General features: G+C 50.5%; 1 protein-coding gene across 7 annotated transcripts in view; it reads right to left on the reverse strand.

Moving 5' to 3' along the window:
- The window catches only part of SMARCA4 (SWI/SNF related, matrix associated, actin dependent regulator of chromatin, subfamily a, member 4), an 86,957-nt gene extending 69,538 nt beyond the window's left edge, over positions 1 to 17,419 (reverse strand). For 5 of the 7 annotated variants that reach the window (XM_059918397.1, XM_059918396.1, XM_059918395.1 and 2 more), the window contains exons 1-2: positions 2,346 to 2,595; positions 379 to 511 (exon numbers count right to left, since the gene is read on the reverse strand). In XM_059918397.1, the coding sequence (XP_059774380.1) occupies positions 379 to 511; positions 2,346 to 2,567 (355 nt within the window). In that variant the 5' untranslated portion in view covers positions 2,568 to 2,595. Of the gene's footprint in view, positions 1 to 378; positions 512 to 2,345; positions 2,599 to 17,271 lie in introns of those variants that run through there. The other 2 variants (XM_059918394.1, XM_059918391.1) reach the window with 2 other exon arrangements.
- Between the last annotated feature and the right edge of the window lie 1,887 nt (positions 17,420 to 19,306).

The following is a 19,306-nucleotide window of genomic DNA, read 5'->3' on the forward strand; positions in this document are numbered from 1 at the left end:
GATCAAACCCAGGGCCCCGGCAGTGGAAGCACCAAGTCCTAACCACTGGACCGTCAGGGAAATCCCAGGAGTCTGCGTTGGGTGGCACCAGAGCTGCTATCCCGAGGAGCCCATCCTGCCCAGGGCTTGTCTAACACCCAGCGCTGAACACAGTTCTGTCCCACCAGTATCCGCTCTCCTAGGGCTGCTCCAAGACAAGACGCCCTGAACAGGGCACCAGCCAGGCACAAGCTAAACAGCCCCCTGTGGCAGGGTCTCCCACGAGGCTCAACTGTCCTAGGTCCTCTGAATCCATGCATGGGTGACCCGATTAGGAAAATGACCTCGGGACTTCTGGAGGGCAACAAACATGAAGAAAGAAAAGAAAGGAAACCATACCTTGGGAGTGCTGGTCCATGGGGCTTGGCGGGGGCCCCATCCCGGCGTGGCCCCCCGACCGCATCCCCATCCCCTTCATCTGGTTGTAGCGGGGGTCGTCCGACATGCCCTTCTCGTGCATGGACTCCATTGGCTACGAGAGTGGACAACAAGGCAGGATCAGCAAGGGGGGAAGGGAAGAGGCTACACAGAAAGGCGCTGAGTGAGAGGAGCTCAATATCACTAATAATGCCCATCCAAAGTCGCCACGGCATTTACTGAACCGCCAACATGACCAAGTGGCTTAGGTCCAAGACATGGTCCTGACATCTACTTAGGTGTCAAGGCAGGTGCATGAAATAGTGCCACCCAGGGAACCTGCAGATTGGTGGTCTAGAGGCAAGGGGACAGCTGGACTAGGACATCAGGGAGAGGGTGAGGAGACACTTTCAGACAGCCAAAATCTCACAAGGAAAGGCCACACATAGCTCTAGGTCAGGAGCAGTTTTAGCTGGGACACCAAGCTCCCTGTTCATCATCACAAGAAGACCTTGTGACCACAAGTCTTTGGAAGGGGGACCCTCTTGCCTGGGAGACTGTAAATCAGAGAGACGGGCAGTAACTCCTGCCCATGAAGTATGGTAACAGTATGTCAAATGTCCTCACTGATCCGAGATTGGCCTCCCACCTGCTAGCTGGGAGGGAGGCTGTCTGCAGCATCGTTCTGCCCCTCCGCGGAGGCTCGATCAGATCCTGGTGGGACAGAAACACACATTTTCCCTCCTGATGCTCAGCACTAAGCACTCCCCCTACAGAACGGCTGGGAAAGGGGACATTTTCCGAGACCCTTCCAGGCCCTCTGTAGGCCCGGTTAATGCAAACATCCAGCTCTCTGGTCTAATAGTTGGCCCAGCAAAGTCAGCTACAGCTCAGTGTGCGCCGTGAGAGGAGGACGAGAGGGCACCGGGCTGGGAGCACGAGGGCCAGCTTCACAAGCAGAAGAAGCAGGGGGCCCTCGGGATGCTGAGGAGAACCCTGGGTGGGGCCCACCGGGTGGGGCCCACCCTCTGCTCCTTCTTCCCTGGGCTGGTGGAGCTGACTGATGGGCTCGCCTCCCCCAGAGCAGGAGCTCTGTGCAGGCAGGTGAAGGGCACCACCAGACTCAGCTCCTAGGCCAGACACATGGCAGGCGTCTGACAAACATGTGTCAAGTGTCCAGGAGGAAGAAACAAAATGGTCAGAGAGGGAAAAGGAGATGGTGCTCGAGGAGAAGCTGGCCTCAATCAGCGTGTGTGTGGGGGTGGGGGGATGGGGGGAGATCACCAACAGCTTTCCAAGAGGGAAGTGACAAGACAGATACTGTATCGAAGTTGACAAAAATCTATGGGGGATGGGGAGGGCAGGGAGTCACCTCACTGTGTGGGAGGTCAGCGATGTGGCACATGCCTGAGGGGCTGGGAGGGCTGGAGGGGTGGGATGGCTCTGCCACCAACTCACTGAGTGACCATCTCTCTGAGACCTTACTTCCTCGTCTGCAAAATGGGCAAAATACTATCCATAACATGCTATCCATAAGAGGGTATTTTCCGCATTTCCTTCAACCACCGCCCAGGAATGCAAAGAGAGAGCACAACCATTTGTGTTAAAAGAGGTTTTTTTCATCTCACTGGCAAAAGCATCCTTGATCAACTCAGGTAAGTGGTTAAGACAGTGGTGTCCGAGTACAGGATCAAGTGGGGACAAAGGGCACCTGCTGCTGTGCTCCGTGAGTTACCCGGGTGAGCCAAGCAGCCCGAGTGGAGGAAACCATGGGCTGTAAGCCATCTTTTAGGATTTGGACATTTTTAATTCATTAATAAAACAACGGGCGTGAGAGACAGAGGGTGGGGTGGCTGCCGGCTCGCAGCGGAGGCCAGGATGTGCTGCTCACCCTCCCGTCTCTGATGGTGAGGACCAGCTGGTGGGGCAGCGGGCCCAGGGCTCCCTACCTTGTGCATCTGGTGCATGTTGTCCTGAGGGTATCCTCCAGGCCCCTGGGTCGGGATGGGGTGTCCTGCTGAGGGAGGCCCTGGGCTGGGCCCCATCATGCTGTGGGCGGAGCCGGGTGAGGGACCTGGGCTAGGGCCCAACATGGCTCCAGGGGAGGGGCCCGGGCCCGGGGAAGGGCCTGGCCGAGGAGTTCCGCCCAGGGGTGGGTCTGGAGTGGACATCTTCACGGGAGCTGCGGACAGTGGTCTCCTGCTGGAAGAAAGTCCCAGTCAGCGTGGGGGTCACGGCCATCGGCTGGGCGGGTCAGGGCAGGTCAAGGACGATCACACACAGTCATGTCAGAGCACCCATCTGACAGGGAGTTGGCGCCTTTGACGGGCACCCCCAGTCACCCAGTCCTTTCTCCTCCATTCCTCTCTGAGGAGGTGATACATCAGGCACCCAAAATCAGATCAAAGTCCCCCGAGGAAGGGGTGGGACTCAGGAGGTGGAGGCACCAGATGATACTGCCTCACTTCCCCTGGTATCTTTCTGATTACAACAGAGAGGACGTCGCAGGGCAGTGCTGACACACCCTTCACATCACTCCAACACTTGCTCATCTTCCTATTTAAGAAAAAAGAAGAACGTGACTAAGGCTCAAAGCCTTTGCTGGCAACAGCATCTGACTGGACCTTCATCAACTAAAACAAATATTCACAGCAAGTAATGCTGGTTTCCACTTAAGGCAGTGAGACCAAGTTTCCTTTAAAATACATGAATTTAAGTTTTAAAAGTAGGCTCCTTTAAAGAGAAGTATTACAGAACTAATGGCACTCTGATATCTCAAATACTTCAAAAGTGATATTCAAGTGCTGTAAACTAAAAATTGATGCCCGGAACTATGACCCCGAGCCTCCACAAGATCCAAAAATCAGGTAAAAAAAAATCCAATGATGTTGGTAAGTTATGATTGCTATGATTGGTCTGTGAGCTGATAAATTTTATAAGTGCTCCCTACAGTAAGGGTTCAGTTTTCAGGGAACCCTCAATATGTTATGACTGTAAGTTCTATGGCTGTTAAGTAAAATTCTCTTTAACAACCCCTTTCCTGATAAAGGAGTAATACATTCTCAGTGCTGAAATCTGGAAAACATAAAAAGAATACAGAAACTTAAAATTACCCATCGTCCTACCAGACACAGAGGTTAAGTGCTTGCTGGCCCTGCAGAGAGCAAGAAGCAACCCTGCCCTCCTTACCCCTCCCAGCAGGGTATGTGTGTGTGGGGAGAGAGGGCTGCAGCTCCTCAGAGACCCCCAGAGCTGTGACAATGGAGCCCTCTCAGGATGGAGAGCTGACCGGTGCTCCCGCTGGGATCCGGCCACACTCCAGTGCTTCTCCTTCGAGGCTATTACACACACAGACACTCGCTCTACAGAATTACTCAGCACATTCTAGGCCAGCTTTCTCTTCAGAGAATCATACCTACGACCTTTTCATCATTTAACAGTCTTCAAGACACAAATTCTAGCAGTTCCACCAAGTTCCCTGGTGCTGATGCATCCCGAGTTATTTAAAAGCCCCTCTTTATTTATTTACTTTTTAATTGGAGTATAGATGATTTACAATGTCGTGTTGCTTGCTGCTGTACAGCAAAGTGAATCAGTTGTACATATACATATACCCACTCTTTTTTAGATATTTTTTCCCATACAGGCCATTACAGAGTACTGAGTAGAGTTCCCTGTGCTCTAAAGTAGGTCTTTATTAATTATCAAAAGCCCCTCTCTTGTTGGCATGCCACAAATCTGCTTTTGTTTCTGTGGACTTTTTGGTTTGGGGAATGAATCTCTTTGCCCCTAAGCTCTACTGGGCTCTCCTGATTCTAAGGATAAATCTTGAAAAAGTACAGGAACATTTTTAATTCTCTTGACTCAAAAAAAAAAAAAGTCTTCATTTGAAAGGTGGGGGTATATCTTCCTGGATAACAGATCAAAAGCCCGAACTTCTTCAGTCCAGTTTCATGACTAAATAACTGGAACAGAGAGGGTCAGAAATCTTGGCAGAGCCAGGACCAGCAGCTGTCACCCCTGCCTGCTTGTGAACACACCTGACCTTATGAGAAAACACTCCACCATCCTCCCGGCATCCCTGATCTCCTCCAAAGCTCAAGGAGCCTCAGTGCTGGACCTTAAATACACCTAACAGGAGTGCTGGAGAACTGACATGTGCTCACAATCCCTTCCCCACAAATCCAAAACCCAATACGCTCAAGGAAAAAAATCAAACTTTAAAAAAAAATAAATTCGAGACAAATTCATTTGGAAGCAAAATCTGACCTGATTCAAAAAGACCTGTACTCAGAAAATTCTAAAACTCTGATGAAAGAAACTGAAGAAATACAAACAGATGGAAAGATACACTGTGTTCATGGACTGGAAGAATCAGTGTTGTTAAAATGACCAAATTACCCAAGGCAATCTACAGATTCAGTGCAATCCCTATGAAAATACCCATGGCATTTTTTACAGAACTAGAACAAATAATTCTAAAATTTGTAGGGAAACACAAAAGACCCTGAATTACCAAAGCAATACTGAGAAAGAAGAACAGGGCTGGAGGTATCATGCTCCCTGACTTCAGACTACACTACAAAGCCAGAGTAATCAAAAGAGTATGGCACTGGCACAGAAACAGACACACAGATCAATGGAACAGAATAGAGCCCAGAAATAAATCCACGCATTTATGGTCAATTAATCTACAACAAAGGAGACAAGAATATATGCAGAAAAGACACATGTACCCAAATGTTCATAGCAGTATTATTTACAGTAGCCAAGATATGGAAGCAACCTAAGTATCCAGCCACAGATGAATGGATAAAGATGTGGTGTGCGTGTGTATATATATACACACACACACACACACACATATATACAACAGAATATCACTCAGCCATAAAAAAAGAATGGAATTTTGCCGTTTGCAACATGGATGGACCTAGAGGGTATTATGCTTAGTCAAATACGTCAGAGAAAGACAAATACTCTGTTGTCACTTATATATGGAATCTAAAAATAAAACAAATGAACATAACAAAACAGAAACAGACTCACAGATATAGAGAACTAATGGTGACCAGTGGGGAGAGAGGAGAGGGAGGGGCAAGATGGCAGTAGAGGATGAGGAGGTACAAACTACTATGTATAAAATGAATAATCGACAAGGATATATTGTACAGCATAGGGAATACAGCCAATATTTTATGATAACTTTAAAGGGAGTATAATGTACAAAAACGTCTGAATCACATCGTACACCTGAAACTAATATTGTAAATCAACTATACCACAATTAAAAAAAAAAAAATTTGACCTGATTCAGCTCCATGTGAATATTCACACATTCTGCCGCACAAACAGGATGCTCTTTGCACTGCCACGTGACAGCGGTCTGCGCCCTGTATCTCGTTTGCTAAAATGCTGATTCTAGAGTTGGAAACCTCTGGTCCAGGGGTTTGTCTACAGGGTGGATGCACCAGCAGTCACACTTCCCAGGTGGGCAGCCAAGTGATACGGACGTGGCCGTGGCTGGACTGAGGATGATGGCTCCTCGGGGCTCCCTTCTGGGCCCTTTGTGTCCACAGGCCCTCTCTTCGGGTCCACAGAGCGCTGCTGAGGCGGGAAGAGGGACAACAGTCCTGCAGCTCCTTAAGGAACCTGTGGCATCTGGCAGCTCATGGTTTCTTTCTCACCTGGAGGTCTCCACTCCAAGTCAAGCCAACTGAAACTGATGGCAAAATAAAATCCACACCACCCTCCTATCTAAAGACAGACGAACCGATGTGCCTCTGGAAGGACAGCTCTTCCCAAGGTCCCTCTAGGAATCAACTGCCTCCTCTCACAGCACCACTAACGTCATCGGTGACACACGGCAGCTCACCAAAGACATAGAAGGGCAGCGAAAAAGACTTTCACGCCCGAGTATGGCAACCTTCGCCTTCAAGAAGCATGGGCTTTCACAAAACCCTTTTTAAATGGCATTTCCTTCAGAAGCTGCCACCTCTGAAGGGTCAGGTTGCAATGAAACAGGTACGGAGCCACCGTCAGCAAACTCGTTTCTGGACTTGAAAGCTCAGACACACGTGGCAACGACAGTAAAGGAGATCCAAAAAGTGCAGACACAATGCAAAACCATCCTGAGCAGCAAAGCAGGTAGGGTTCCATCAAAAGCCCCACCAGGGGTTGGTGCTGGTGCCACCTGTGGACACGGGAGGGCAGTCCTACAGCATAGCGTTGGAGAGAACAGAAAAATGGAACTGGGGAGCGGCTCTCGGGTCCTTGGTGTAGTACTGAGGAGGGGGATCTTGAGTTCTGGCATACCTAAAGTGCCCTGATCGTAGGTATACAGCTGGATGAATCCTAGATCAGACATAGCACTTCCAACATTCCAGAAGGGGTCTTTGGCCCCTTCCCATCCAGAACCACCCTCCCGGTGGAACTCCTGTTCTGACTTTCTCACTGTAGGTTAGTTTCGCTTGTTACTGAACTCAATCTGAAAAGAGGGTCAGGGACTTCCCTGGCGGTCCAGTGGTTAGGACTCTGCACTTCCTTTGCAGGGGGTATGAGTCTGATCCCTGGTCAGAGAACTAAGATCCCACATGCCGTGCAGTGTGGCCAAAAAGAAAAAAAAAAAAGGAAAAAGAAAGAAAAGAAAAGAGGGTCATATAATTTACTTCTGCTCATCGCTAGGTCTGGGAGGGGCGGGCATCCACGCAGCTGGATGCTACTGTCAATTCTCCTGTTCCCAGATGTTGTGCTCCCAGGTTTTAGCACACATAAAGCTGCTGTGAACAGTGTCATTTGGTGGATGTGGGCGCTCATTTTCCTTGTGTGTCCAGGAGGGGAACTGCTGGTCATGAGGGAGGCATAACTTCACCTTGGCAGATATTGTCAGTTTTCCAAATCAGCACGACAATCACATACACCGCCCTCCCTGCAGCAGCTGGGTGAGCGTTCCAGTTCCTCTAAATCAACTCTTGGTGCTGTCAGTCTTTTTAATTTGTAACCGTTCTGGTGAGTGTATAATCGTACCTTATTCCAGTTTTAATTTGCATTTCCCTTGTGACTAATAGTGTTGCACCTTTCCATATGCTTACTGGCCACCAAGAGGTCCACTTTTGTACAGGCTGTAAGCTTTCACTAACATTTTATTGGGGATATGTGGTTGCTATTACTGTCTCCCAGCGATGAAGAGAAGTTCTTAATTTTAATGATGTCCAATGTATCAAGTCAGTTCTTTTATGGTTAGTGGTTTTGGGGTCCTGTTTAAGAAATCTTTTGACTACCTGTGACAATGAGAAATAATATATTTGGTCTCTGCCTTCAGTTCCTGACAGAGTTCCTAAAACCTGTGTAGTGATAGGAGTGATAAGAGCATCTTACACAGAGCTCCAAAATCCCTTAGAATTTCCTCAGTGATAGGAGTGTCTTTTGTTCTAATGAGGCTACTCTAGGTGGGCTCCTGGATGGCTTCAGGATGGGAGCTGGTCGTCAGAAAGATCAAACCATGGTGAGAAGCTTAGAACCTTCATCCCCACCCCATTCTCCAGTGAGGGGAGAGGGGCTGGAGATTGAGTTAATCGATCATGGTTACGTGATGAAGCACCATAAAACCCCTAAACTATGGCATTCAGAGAGCTTCTGGGTTGGTGAACACATCCACGTGCCAAGAGGGTGGTGCACCCCAACTTCATGCGGACAGAAGCTCCTGTGCTCCGGACCTTTCCAGACCTCACCCTATGTATCTCTTCTTCTGGCTGTTCATCTGTATCCTTTATAAACTGGTAAACATAAGTGTCTTCTTGAGTTTTTTGAGTTGTTACAGCAAATTATCAAACCTTATGAGGGGGTCATGGGAATCCACGTTTGTAACCAAGTTGGACAGAAGTGTGGATAACCTTGGGACCCACTACGTGCGAATGGCATCTGAAGTGGGGGGCAGTCTTGTGGGACTGAGCCCTTAACCTGTGAGGTCTGCACCAACTCTGGGTAGTTAGTGTCAGAACTGAATTGAACTGTAGGACACCCTGTTTTTGTCCACAGGAACTTGGAGAATTGGTTGGTGTGGAACACCTACGTTTGGTGTCAGAAGTACTGTGACACTTTACTACCCAAGATCATGGAGATAGAGAAAGGGAAGGAATATTTTAAAGTCCAGGAGGATTGTGACTTGTTCCCGCCTCCTAGTGGTTTACAATTATTGAGGACGAATCAGTCACAAAGAAAGCGCAGGGAGGTAAGATCCAGTCAGAGAGGGGAGGGAAAGGAGTGGTCCCATTTGGTAATAAGGACAGGAATTTATTTCCTCACTGAGTCTGCGCCACCACCCTACGAGGAAGGACTACCAGACAGAGGGGTCCCTGAGGCTCACAGGCCACCCAGTGGGTCAATGCAAGAGCTGGCGTCACAAGCCCAAGGCCATAGTAGAGCTCAGACTCTGAGCGTGGACTCTGCCACCTGCCAGTGGCACAACGCCGCACTCCCTGAGCCTGTTTCCTCTCTGCAGGCTGGGGCTGAGACCAGTCCCTCCCTCAGGGGTCGCTAGCTGTGTCACACAACCTAACACACGCCAGGCACATGCCAGCAGCAAGCGCTACCACGCTGCTGGTGAAATCAGCCATTAGCGCTCCGGACGCACGGCACTCAGGACAACAGGCTCAATTCCCTCCTCGGGAAGTAGAGGTTGCACGAGGCAGCTCCGCTGACCTGGAGGAGCAGTGGCTGCCTGAACGCCAGCACAGCCTTGGTGCAAGTGAGGGCCAGCTGTCAAAAGTGACCGCGGTCCAGCCTGACAATCAATGGATAGGATTTGGGCCACAAACTCTCCCTTGCCTTTTTAGCTCCCACTGCACAAAGGAGTTGTTCTTAGCCATCATCAAGCCAGCCCTTCCTGAGGTGCGGGGCTGGGCATGGCCCTGCGGAGAGCCAGAGAGGGTGTGGGACGGGATACCAATGTGCTCCTACCCAGGGCGGGCCAGACAAGTTCAGCCAGGAATTTCAGAAGAGAGATAAGATCTGAGGGCAAGGAACACCCCTCTCCCCAAACCCCTTCTTCCCTCATCACCAAACACCCCTGCCCTCCTCATACAGGAAACTAAAGATCTGGCATTTTCAGCAAAGCCCTTGGGTCCCCTAGGTCATCCTCAAGGCTGCCTCAGGGGGGTTCAGGTGGCTTTCTGGTGCTGCCTGGACTCCCGCAACAAGTCCCTCTCTGACAACTCACTTGGTGTCTGGGCTGGAAGAGGTGGGGCAACTTTGCACAACACAGAAATCCATCTCAAGCCAGACAGACAACCCAAACCTAAGCAGGCGAGAAAAGCGAAGGACAAGGGGATGCAGGGGCCAAAATGGCAAAGCCACTAGCACATGTGTGTCTGGGAGCCTCATCGAGATGTGTGTGGCCCGAGGGGCAGGGGTATTTGGGGGTTCCACGAGGGGGGAACGGAACCTTGAGCAGGTAGCCCGAAGGCATGTGACAGAAAGTAAATGTACTCCAGGGCCAGAACCAAAAAGCTGAAAACTAAAAACAGTTCAGGAGGCTGTGAGATGAAAACAGACTCCCAGGTTCCTGGGGCCAAAGGGTCTGGAAGGGACTCAGCCATTTCACCTCAATTTCTCTGAGAAGCCCCCCAACTGCCGAACAACCAGAACTGCCCGCAATCCATGCTGTACAAGTCAAAGCATCATTAAAAATGAATGCGGGACACGGTACACGTGGACACAGAGGATGGTCCAAAATGAAGCAGGGGAACAAGGCATCGTCAAAGTTAGGGGTGCTTGGCCCGAACCCCACTTTACTAAGAAGAACAATTTCTGCACGTTAATCCGAGCACAGAAGCCAGAAAACACGTACCAAACTGCCAGCGGCTCTCTCTGGAGGCGTCTGTTGGGGAGCTTACACTTTCCACATCACAGATTTCTGGACTTTTTCTTTGTGTGTTTGTTTTAACTATTACTTTTGTAAACAGATTTTTAAAAAACACTTTAAGGAAAAAGAAAAAAAAAAAGCCCTGGATCAGAAAAAATACCTGGGAGATAAACACCCAGAAAAGATGCCCCAAGAAGTGCCTTTGTGGAAATAAAGGAGGAAGATGAAAGGATCTGCGGACTGTGTTATTTTCCACCTACTTTCAACTTCACCAAAATCACTATGCCGACATTCACATGCAGAACCAGACCTGCTTGAGGATCAGAGGTCTAGTTTCTTCTTTCGTACCACTCTTAGCGTTTCTCTTAGAAATAAAAAAGGACCGTGGTGGCTGGCCACTGTGGCAGGACAGGCTGCCAACAGGCGATCGGGACCCTCTGAAATCTGCTTGCTGAGATTATGGGTTGGCTTTTTTTTTTTTCCATCTTGCCTAAAAACCAGCTTTATATTTAAGTTTGGTCCCAGGATGGCTGCTCTTTTGTTTTTTGGGGCGTGGAGAAATTTGTTCGAAGACACATTTCAGCAGCAGCAACACTGCGGTCAAGTCAGGACCCGGCGCTCAGACGGTGCAAGGTGGCCGGGCTGGATGGCTTCAGCAGAGCCAGCCCCATCCGCCACATTTAAACTACAAAATGAGATTTCCACCTCCCCCATCCCCACCCCCGCCACACTCCACGACTAAGAAAACCCTCCACACCTGACCTGACGGTGTGGGGTGCACTAGTCCTCGAACCTGCAAGGACGTGCAGGGCGGGGCACCTGTGGTTTTAAGGACCGCGTGGAAATGGCTTATTCCTGAGACCCTGGGAAGCTGGCTGTTCTGTGGCATTTCCCTTGCAATATAATTAAGTAGCAAAACCTTGCCCTACATTTAAAAGGGAATGCATTTGAGAAACTAAAAAACCATGTCGTGATGATAAATTACAGTGTCTTCTCAGTTCTACCTCAGAGGTAGACATGCCAAATTGCTACCAAGTACTATTTTTAGCACTGGGAATTATATATCATTTCATTCATTGGAATCCTCCCCCCTGCCCTTTTTAAGTTTTTCATTCATCTGAAAACCACTGAAGAGTACCTCCCCATCTATAACATGGCAGGAGACATGAAGACAACCAGGCCAGCCCTCTGCCCTCGGGGAGTTCAAGCTCTAATCCAGCAGGGAGATAAACTGTCCACACTTCAAGAACACAAACACGAGCCTATCTACACAGGTGTTTTCCAAACTCTTTTTACCATGACCCAGACTCCAACGTGACCCAGCACAAACACGCATCAAGTAACCAAGACAAGTTGTACAGTTCTGTCCAGACCCTGCCCCCCGTGAAACTTGGGTAGACTCTCCTCCTTTTCTCTGTTAAGCCTGACCAAGCCCCGCTGGATGGACATCATGACCCACCACTGGGTCTGCTGTGGGGCCTGCTCTGTACTCAACACTGAGCACGATGCGTGACCTGTGCATGTCCCCCATGACAGGGACGCACAAAGTGCAAGTGTGGCCAAGAATAGGTGGGGCGGCGTGGCACCTGTAACTGCCGAGTGTCACTCGTGACAGACCCCCAGCCACCCCCAAATACTTAGGGAGAACAAACTCTGCGCTGAACAGGGTTCTAGGCACTGGCCATGCAACAGAGAACAAAGTCCCTGCCTGGTGGGACGGACAACTGAGTGACAGAAACAAGCACACAAATAAATAGCACACAATGTCACGCAGTGGGTGGAAGTGCTATGAATAAAGTAGCAGGGTTAACGGTCAAGCTTACGGGAGGTGCGTTTCCAATCATGGTGGGCAGTGATGGGGACACATCTGAGCAGAGACCTGAAGTGAAATGGGAGCCAGTGGCTATGGACAGGCAGAGGGACCAGCAAGTGCAAAGGCCCTGGGGTGGGACCCTGAAGGAGGAGAGCAGGCGAGAACGGTGTGGCAGCAGATGAGGTCAGAGATGGGCAAAGAGGGCAGATCACAGGCTTCAAGGGCAGTGGTAAGGAAGTCGGAGTCTACCCTAGGTGCAATGGGAAACTACTGGAATGTTCTGGGTGAGGCAGCGACATGGTCCGATGATGGTTTTAGAAGACTTTTCTGTACAGGCAAATGGAATGGATGTGAGAGAATGAGAGGAGACAGGGATGACCAAGGTGACCAGCAGGGCCTCAGCTAGCACATGCCATTTGAAATATAAAGGGTGTCCCTTCCTTGGGGGCGACCAGCCCTGGAACCAGGCTTAGTTTAGCAAAGCCCAGCCAGGCTGGATTCCAGCCCCAACTTGCATCCCCTTGGTTCATGACTGGCGACTGAGGTGCCAACTGGGGACTATGGGAGAACCAGGGGGTTTTACGCTCAGAGAGGTTACGTTGTTTGCCCAAAATCACGTAGGAATAGAGTCCTGCCTACCTCAAGCCTGTCCAACTCTAATGCCTGAGTAACTGATTCAGGCTGAGGATCAGAAGACGGAGGAGGAGGAGGGTCTGGAAGAGCACAAGGTGCAGCAAAGAGAAGCACTCCAAAGGCGGGAGCCTCTGAGGGGTGTTTCGAGGAGGCAGATGAGGGCGCTGAGGGCGCTCAGCGCGCTGGCGGTCCAGGCTGTGGTCGGATGTGTGCTCTGCGGTCATCAGGGCCAGAAGCAGCTCCCAGGGCACATCGAGGAGCCCCCTGTGCTTCAGCGTCACCATCAGGACAAGGAGGCACCCACTGTGCCCCTTTACTGGGACTTTCAGAGCAAGGTGGGGTGGTACACATCAAACCCTGCCCCCTCAAGTCTCTCACTGTAACAGGTGAGGCAGCAACTGCCACTCGGCCACCTGCTTCCTGAACCAGCAGGGCGCAACCTGCCAGTGAAAGGAGAACTTAAACCACCCCAAGGAGCCATTTTAAAGCCCATCATCTTTTTCTTTTTCTTTTTTTTAATTTTATAGAAGTATAGTTGATTTATAATGTCGTGTACAGCACATTAATATGTGTATTCTTTTTCAGATTCTTTTCCCTTATACGTTATTACAAAATACTGAGTACAGTCCTCTGTGCTATACAGTACAGGTCGTTGGGAAAGCCCATTCTCTTTATCACACTCCTGCGGGTGGTAAACTTCACACTGAGCAAAACTCAAGACTGTTCCCAGTTACAAGTGCCCACACACAAAAATGAAGACATGGCCCTTCAGCAAAGTAACAGAACCCCAAAACAAAGCCCTGGAAACCAGTCTGGGTTTCTAGGAAGGGGCCAGCTACCTGTTTTCTAAAGAAAGCCCCTTCCCTGAGGGAACTGGAGGGAAATGGATGCACCCCTTTCCTTCCCTCTGCCCTGTGAAATATGATCTCCCAAGAGACCCAGCTACACCTGGTGCCTCCCGCAAAGTCCTTCCCCACACAGGAAGATGAGTGGAGGCCAAATTTCTCATGCCCATCAAATCCATATCCTGAAAAATTTGCACACAGCTAACAAAACTCCAAGATATCACCGATCCTATCAATGAGCTTAATACTTCTTAGGGATGACATCTGGAAGGTGATAGCAACAGCAACTCAGTTCTGATGTATTCACCCTCGGACATCTCCCTCCAATATTCTCGCCGCTGTTACTTCCCTTTTATAGTAGGTTTGGCGTATTCTTTTGATTTTAATTTAAAAAAAAACTCTCTCTTCAGTGTTCCAATCAACGTTACAAGTTATGAAGAGATATATGAAATGCAAAACAAACACTTGATATTTTTTAAAACCCATGCCACCAGACACACTTCCCTCTTTCCAATGCTGTATGGTGAAACTGCAAGCACACAATTTTTTTTTTTTTAAGCACACAATTTTTAAATTATTAAGGACAAAATGAAGGAGCTGATTCCTTTGCTACCACTTTGAAAACATACAGAACTATTAAAATGGGGCAAAAATCTGTTCTGTATCTCAACCCGCTAGGATGTTGTAGAGATCATAAAATATGACAACGGCTACAAACTGTTTAGTCTTGTGTGTCAGGCATTGTCCTAAGCACTTAACGTTCGTCATCTGTCATCTTGTTGTTGTTTAGTCCTTGCAGCAATCCTACAAGTTCAGTACTATTACTGTCCCCCTTTGCAAATAAGGAGACAGGTAGGAGTGGAGAACAAGGTCCTTGTCTGCCTGTTCCCAGCTAAACCCCCAGCCCCCAGCTGTGCCTGGCTCGTGGCAGGCACTCAATGCACACTTGTTTGCTATACGAACGGGGAATGCGTGGCTGGGCTACTTCTTGCACAACTGCAGGGGGCGCCATTCACGTTGTGCTCTGTCTCTGGTGACTGTGAATGCCCTCTGTGCCATGGTAGCCCTGATAGCCCAGGCCAAAATCTGCTGTCATGTCTGAGGACTTACAAGGTGCCAGGCACTGTCACCCCCATTGCCTTGAGGCACCAAGAGGGAAAGTGGCCAAGCCAGGAGTCAGACTTGGATGTTCGACCCGAGAACTCCTGGTGAAATATCCCTGGACCTTAAGTTTCTTCACCTGCAGAACGTTCTCATGGGATATTCACCTAACACAACTAATCCCTCCCACTCTCCCACATCTGATAAACAGCTAGGACCTGAAGCTGGTCTAGGATTACCTCCCAATGTTTTGAGGGTCCGCAAGGAGTAGCAAAGGTATATAAATAAATACGTGTTTATGTTGGAGTGCTTTTCACTGACAGGAAGTTTGGAGACCACTGCACTGCCCTACACAGAAGCTCTGATGAGGTCACCCCACCACCACCCCCAGCTCAAAAACCTGCAAGATCAACATCTCCTGAAGTGCTGGACACAAAATGATTTTAAGTGGCATGCGGAAGAACGTTTATTATTTTCATAATTGTGTATGCATTGATTTTAAAGAAAATTATAAAAATATATATAACCGGCACATCAAACCTGGGATTTCTGGGATACAGAATGACTCTAACTTATGTTTTCAGTTTTTTAAACAGTTAATTTACAAATACATACATATATAAACAATATTAACTCCAATAAATTGAGGGCTCGTTACATGCCAGGCTCTGCAGTGTGTTAAGCCACTTCGCATACTATCTTTTCAACACTCATGACAATTCTTTGAGGTGGTCCCGCTGTCATACCTGTTTCACAAGTGGGGGGACCTACTGGTAAGTGTCTTGCTTGAGGTCAAACTAGGATTTAAAGCTGGCTGTGAATACAGGAGGTCTGATTCCAGAACTAGCACTCCACACCACCACCTCATATTAACCACCGCCCCACACACACCCTCATTGTTGGGGTAATGAGGTTTGGAAAACAATGGCCTGGAAAGTTTAAAAACAAAAACAAAAACAAAAACAAAACCAGCAACAGCAACTAACATTTATTGCCTACAACCCCCCTTCAGTCGTGTGCCAAGCACTTCACACACATGTTCACTCAATCCTCCCGCATACCCTCCTCATTCATCCACAAAGGTTCACTGAGGGCCTACTACGTGCTGGGCCCGGGGTACACTGCAGGAGATCAGGTAGACACAGCTGAGGGCTCTGATGGCCCTTGGAGAAGAAGAGATGTATAATTACAAACTGGGGTAACTGCTACACAAGAAAGGTTCAGGGTGATGCGCGAGTGTAGCAGAGGGGAGCGATGACTGGTCCCGGGTGGTCAAATACAGCCTGGACGTCCTCCCTGATCCTGAGTAAAGGCCCCCCTCTTCCACGCAGCCTCCCTGATCTCCGGTTCCCATCACTCACTCCCCTGCGCATCCATCCACTGTGTTCCTCACACATGATAGGCCAAGGGGAGTTGTTCCCACATTTACCACCTGTTCCCCTACAGGACTGGAGAGGCTCCTCAGGGCACCTAACCTCCAACCATCGAACACCCAGTAGGGACTCAACAAATAATGAACAATAAAGGAAGAGATTGTACTGAACAACAATAATAGTGCTTCCCTCTAGCCAAGAACCATTTAACAGGCCTTCACCAACTCCATTTGTGGCATTATTCCCATTTCACATACGAAGACAGTAAGAGGTTCAGAGAGATTAAGCTATTTGCCTCATGTCACACAGCTAAGTGACCAGCAACGCCAGGAATCAAACTCGAATGCGGTCTGTCAATTAAAAGTGAAAACTTGTTTCAAATTCCTGGGAAGTGGCTCTCACGCTTATTCCCTACTTTCCCCAAGGATTCACTGGGCGGGGGGGGGGGGGGGGGGGGGGGAGGAAATCAAGACTAGTGTCTTCAAGACCGGCACAAAACATCCTCTCCTGAAAAATCCACGTTTTAATTAAATAAAAGCCTTAATCTGGAAAATCTACTGAGAGGAAGAGAAAACGATGCAAAACTAAAACAATGCTTTCAACAGCAAACAGTTTCCCCGGTCCTTCCCCACTTGCTGCCGACCCCCGCTTCAGGGCAAACATTCTGAAGTCACTACTTGCGAGGGATTAGGAGAGTTATTTACCTTTCCTTGAAAATCTAAAATGACATGATTTTTTAAAATAAAATTTTAGGTCGGCTAACCCAAGGGGGCTGCTAATGTTCGTGTCCAGGCGACGCTGGACACATCTGGGGTTTTTCCTCCTGAGTTCCGACCGCAGCCTCGCCAAAAATCAACATTCGAGTCGGACCCGTTACAACGTAGCCAGAAAAGCCAGGATGCCTGGCTATTGTTGGAGCCCCGATGGGGGCCGGGCCCCTGGCCCGCCGACGGGGCTGCGAGCTTTGTCCTGCGACCCCGGCGAGAACGCGCGCGAAGGGCGCGCGGCCTCCACTTGGCCCGGGCCCCCACCCCACCGGCCCGCGGATACTGTAGCCGCCGCGGCCTCGCTGCACTGTGGCCTTCCCCGCGCGCGCGGTGCCGGCCAGGCTTCTTGACCCTCGGGCGCCGCCGTACCCCAGCCCCAATCCGGGCGCCAACGGCCCCCTCCACCCTCAGCGCCCTGGCTCCATTCAAACCGTCCTCCCAAGTCCCGCGCCGCGCTCACCCCGAGACCCGCGTTCCTTACCGGGAGTCGACGGCGCCGTCGCCTTCCCGGCGCCGCCCCCACGCCTCCGCGCGGGGCCGGGGGCAGAATGGGCGTCTCGTCTCTTCTCACGAAACAAAGAAGGCCCCACCGCTGCCGCCGAGCGAGGGTAAGCCTGGCGCGCGCGCCCGCCCGCCTCAGCCGCCCCCCCACCACGCCGCCCGCGCCCCCGCTGCGCGCGCACTCGTCACCTCCCCTCCCCCCACCACAGACAGCCTCTCTCGCTTCCGTCGCCGGCCCGGCCTCTTGCGCGTGCCCGCCCGCCCTTCCGCTCCTATCGCGCGTGCGCGCCCGCCTGGGGGTTGGGGGGGGAAGTTGGGAAAGGTGGGTGGGGCCAGAGAGACCAAGCGCGCCCGACTCACCTCCCCACGCTGTGCGGGACGGTCCTGCGCCTGCGCGCGGGGGTCTTCGTCCTCCGCACGCCGCGCATCTCCACGCCGCCGGGCATGCGCAGAGCGGGTGGCACTGCGGCGGTTGTGGAGGAGGAGGTGGCTGAGGGAGGTGGGGGGATGGGGTGGCAGCGAGGTCTGAGGAGAAGGGGTGGCCGAGGGACCCTGAGACTCGTAAGTGAGGCCCCAAGGTCGTGCGTGAAGGCAGGAGGCGGACAGGCTGGGCCGGGGACGAGCAGAGCCGACCCCTGGGCCAAGGGCGGACCTAGGAACCGCTTTCATCCCTGGTCGGAGGATGGTGGTGCCCGTCCGGCTTTGCCGAACGGGCACCTACCGTGGCTGCCTTTTCTGCAAAACCTACCTAGGGCTATTAATTGGATTAGCAGATATCTGTTGACCTGCCCCAGGCTCAGGTGCTACGGAACCGAACAAAAATCTCACCCTCTGTGGCGCTCACGGTCTAGTGGGAGAGGCAGGCGCGGGGCTAGAGAATTAAGTAACATACACTTTGTTGATATGAAGACAGGAAGGGTCGTGGGAGTTTTAAATGGGGCAGCTAAGGAAGGCCTCGCTGCGAAGACATTTGAGTCAAGACATAAAAGCAGTGACGGAGAGAGCCTTGTTCCGAGTGTGAAGACCCAGAGCCTGTAGGCGGCTTGGTCTCTTTATGTTTTTAAAGTATCTCCGAGTCTGTGTATGTCGCGTTTAGCTCCGCAGCTGGACAGACGCTCCCCAAGGTCAAGTCCCACAGCCTATGACTGTCCCTACCCCTGCTTCTCTCAGGCCGGCTCTTCCTCATTTTTCAGGTCTCAGCTGACACATCACCTCCACTGGCCTTGCCTCCTTTTTGATCACTGCCTCTTTTTCCTTTCTTTCACAATTCTTGCGTACCCCTTTTATTTGTCTGTCTCACTCAAATGACACGATGTTGTAAATTTTAGTCCCTAGTGAATACCCAGCATCTAGTGTGTCGCCCCCCTCTGCCACATGCTAGATACTTAAAAAAAATTTTTTGGGGGGGCTTCCCTGGTGGCGCAGTGGTTGAGAATCTGCCTGCCGATGCAGGGGACACGGGTTCGAGCCCTGGTCTGGGAAGATCCCACATGCCGCGGAGCGACTAAGCCCGTGAGCCACAATTGCTGAGCCTGCGCGTCTGGAGCCTGTGCTCTGCAATGGGAGGGGCCGCGATAGTGAGAGGCCCGTGCACCGTGATGAAGAGTGGCCCCCACTTGCCGCAACTGGAGAAAGCCCTCGCACAGAAATGAAGACCCAACACAGCCATAAATAAAAATAAAATAAAAAATTAAAAAAAATTTTTTTTGATTGAAAGAATAATAGAGATTCTATTGAGTGTGTATCATAAGCTCTTTGGGCCTTTCCAAGCCCAAGGTGAGTCCCTTGCAGCATAGAGCAGCAGGCGAGATCTTGGGCTGAAGCCAAAAAGACCTGAATTGAAAACCCGACTCCATTGTTAGTAGCTGGGGGATGCCAGGCAAGTGTACTGGACTCATCCACACTTCCTTTTCTTCACCTGTAAAATGCAAACAATAACAGCACTCACCTCCACAGGTTGGTTATGAGGAATCCTTGAAAGCAGGCCACCTGGGAGTTCTCAGAACCTTAGCTTG

The sequence above is a fragment of the Balaenoptera ricei genome, chromosome 3 (genome assembly GCF_028023285.1).
Source record: "Balaenoptera ricei isolate mBalRic1 chromosome 3, mBalRic1.hap2, whole genome shotgun sequence".
NCBI classification, from domain to species: domain Eukaryota; kingdom Metazoa; phylum Chordata; class Mammalia; order Artiodactyla; family Balaenopteridae; genus Balaenoptera; species Balaenoptera ricei.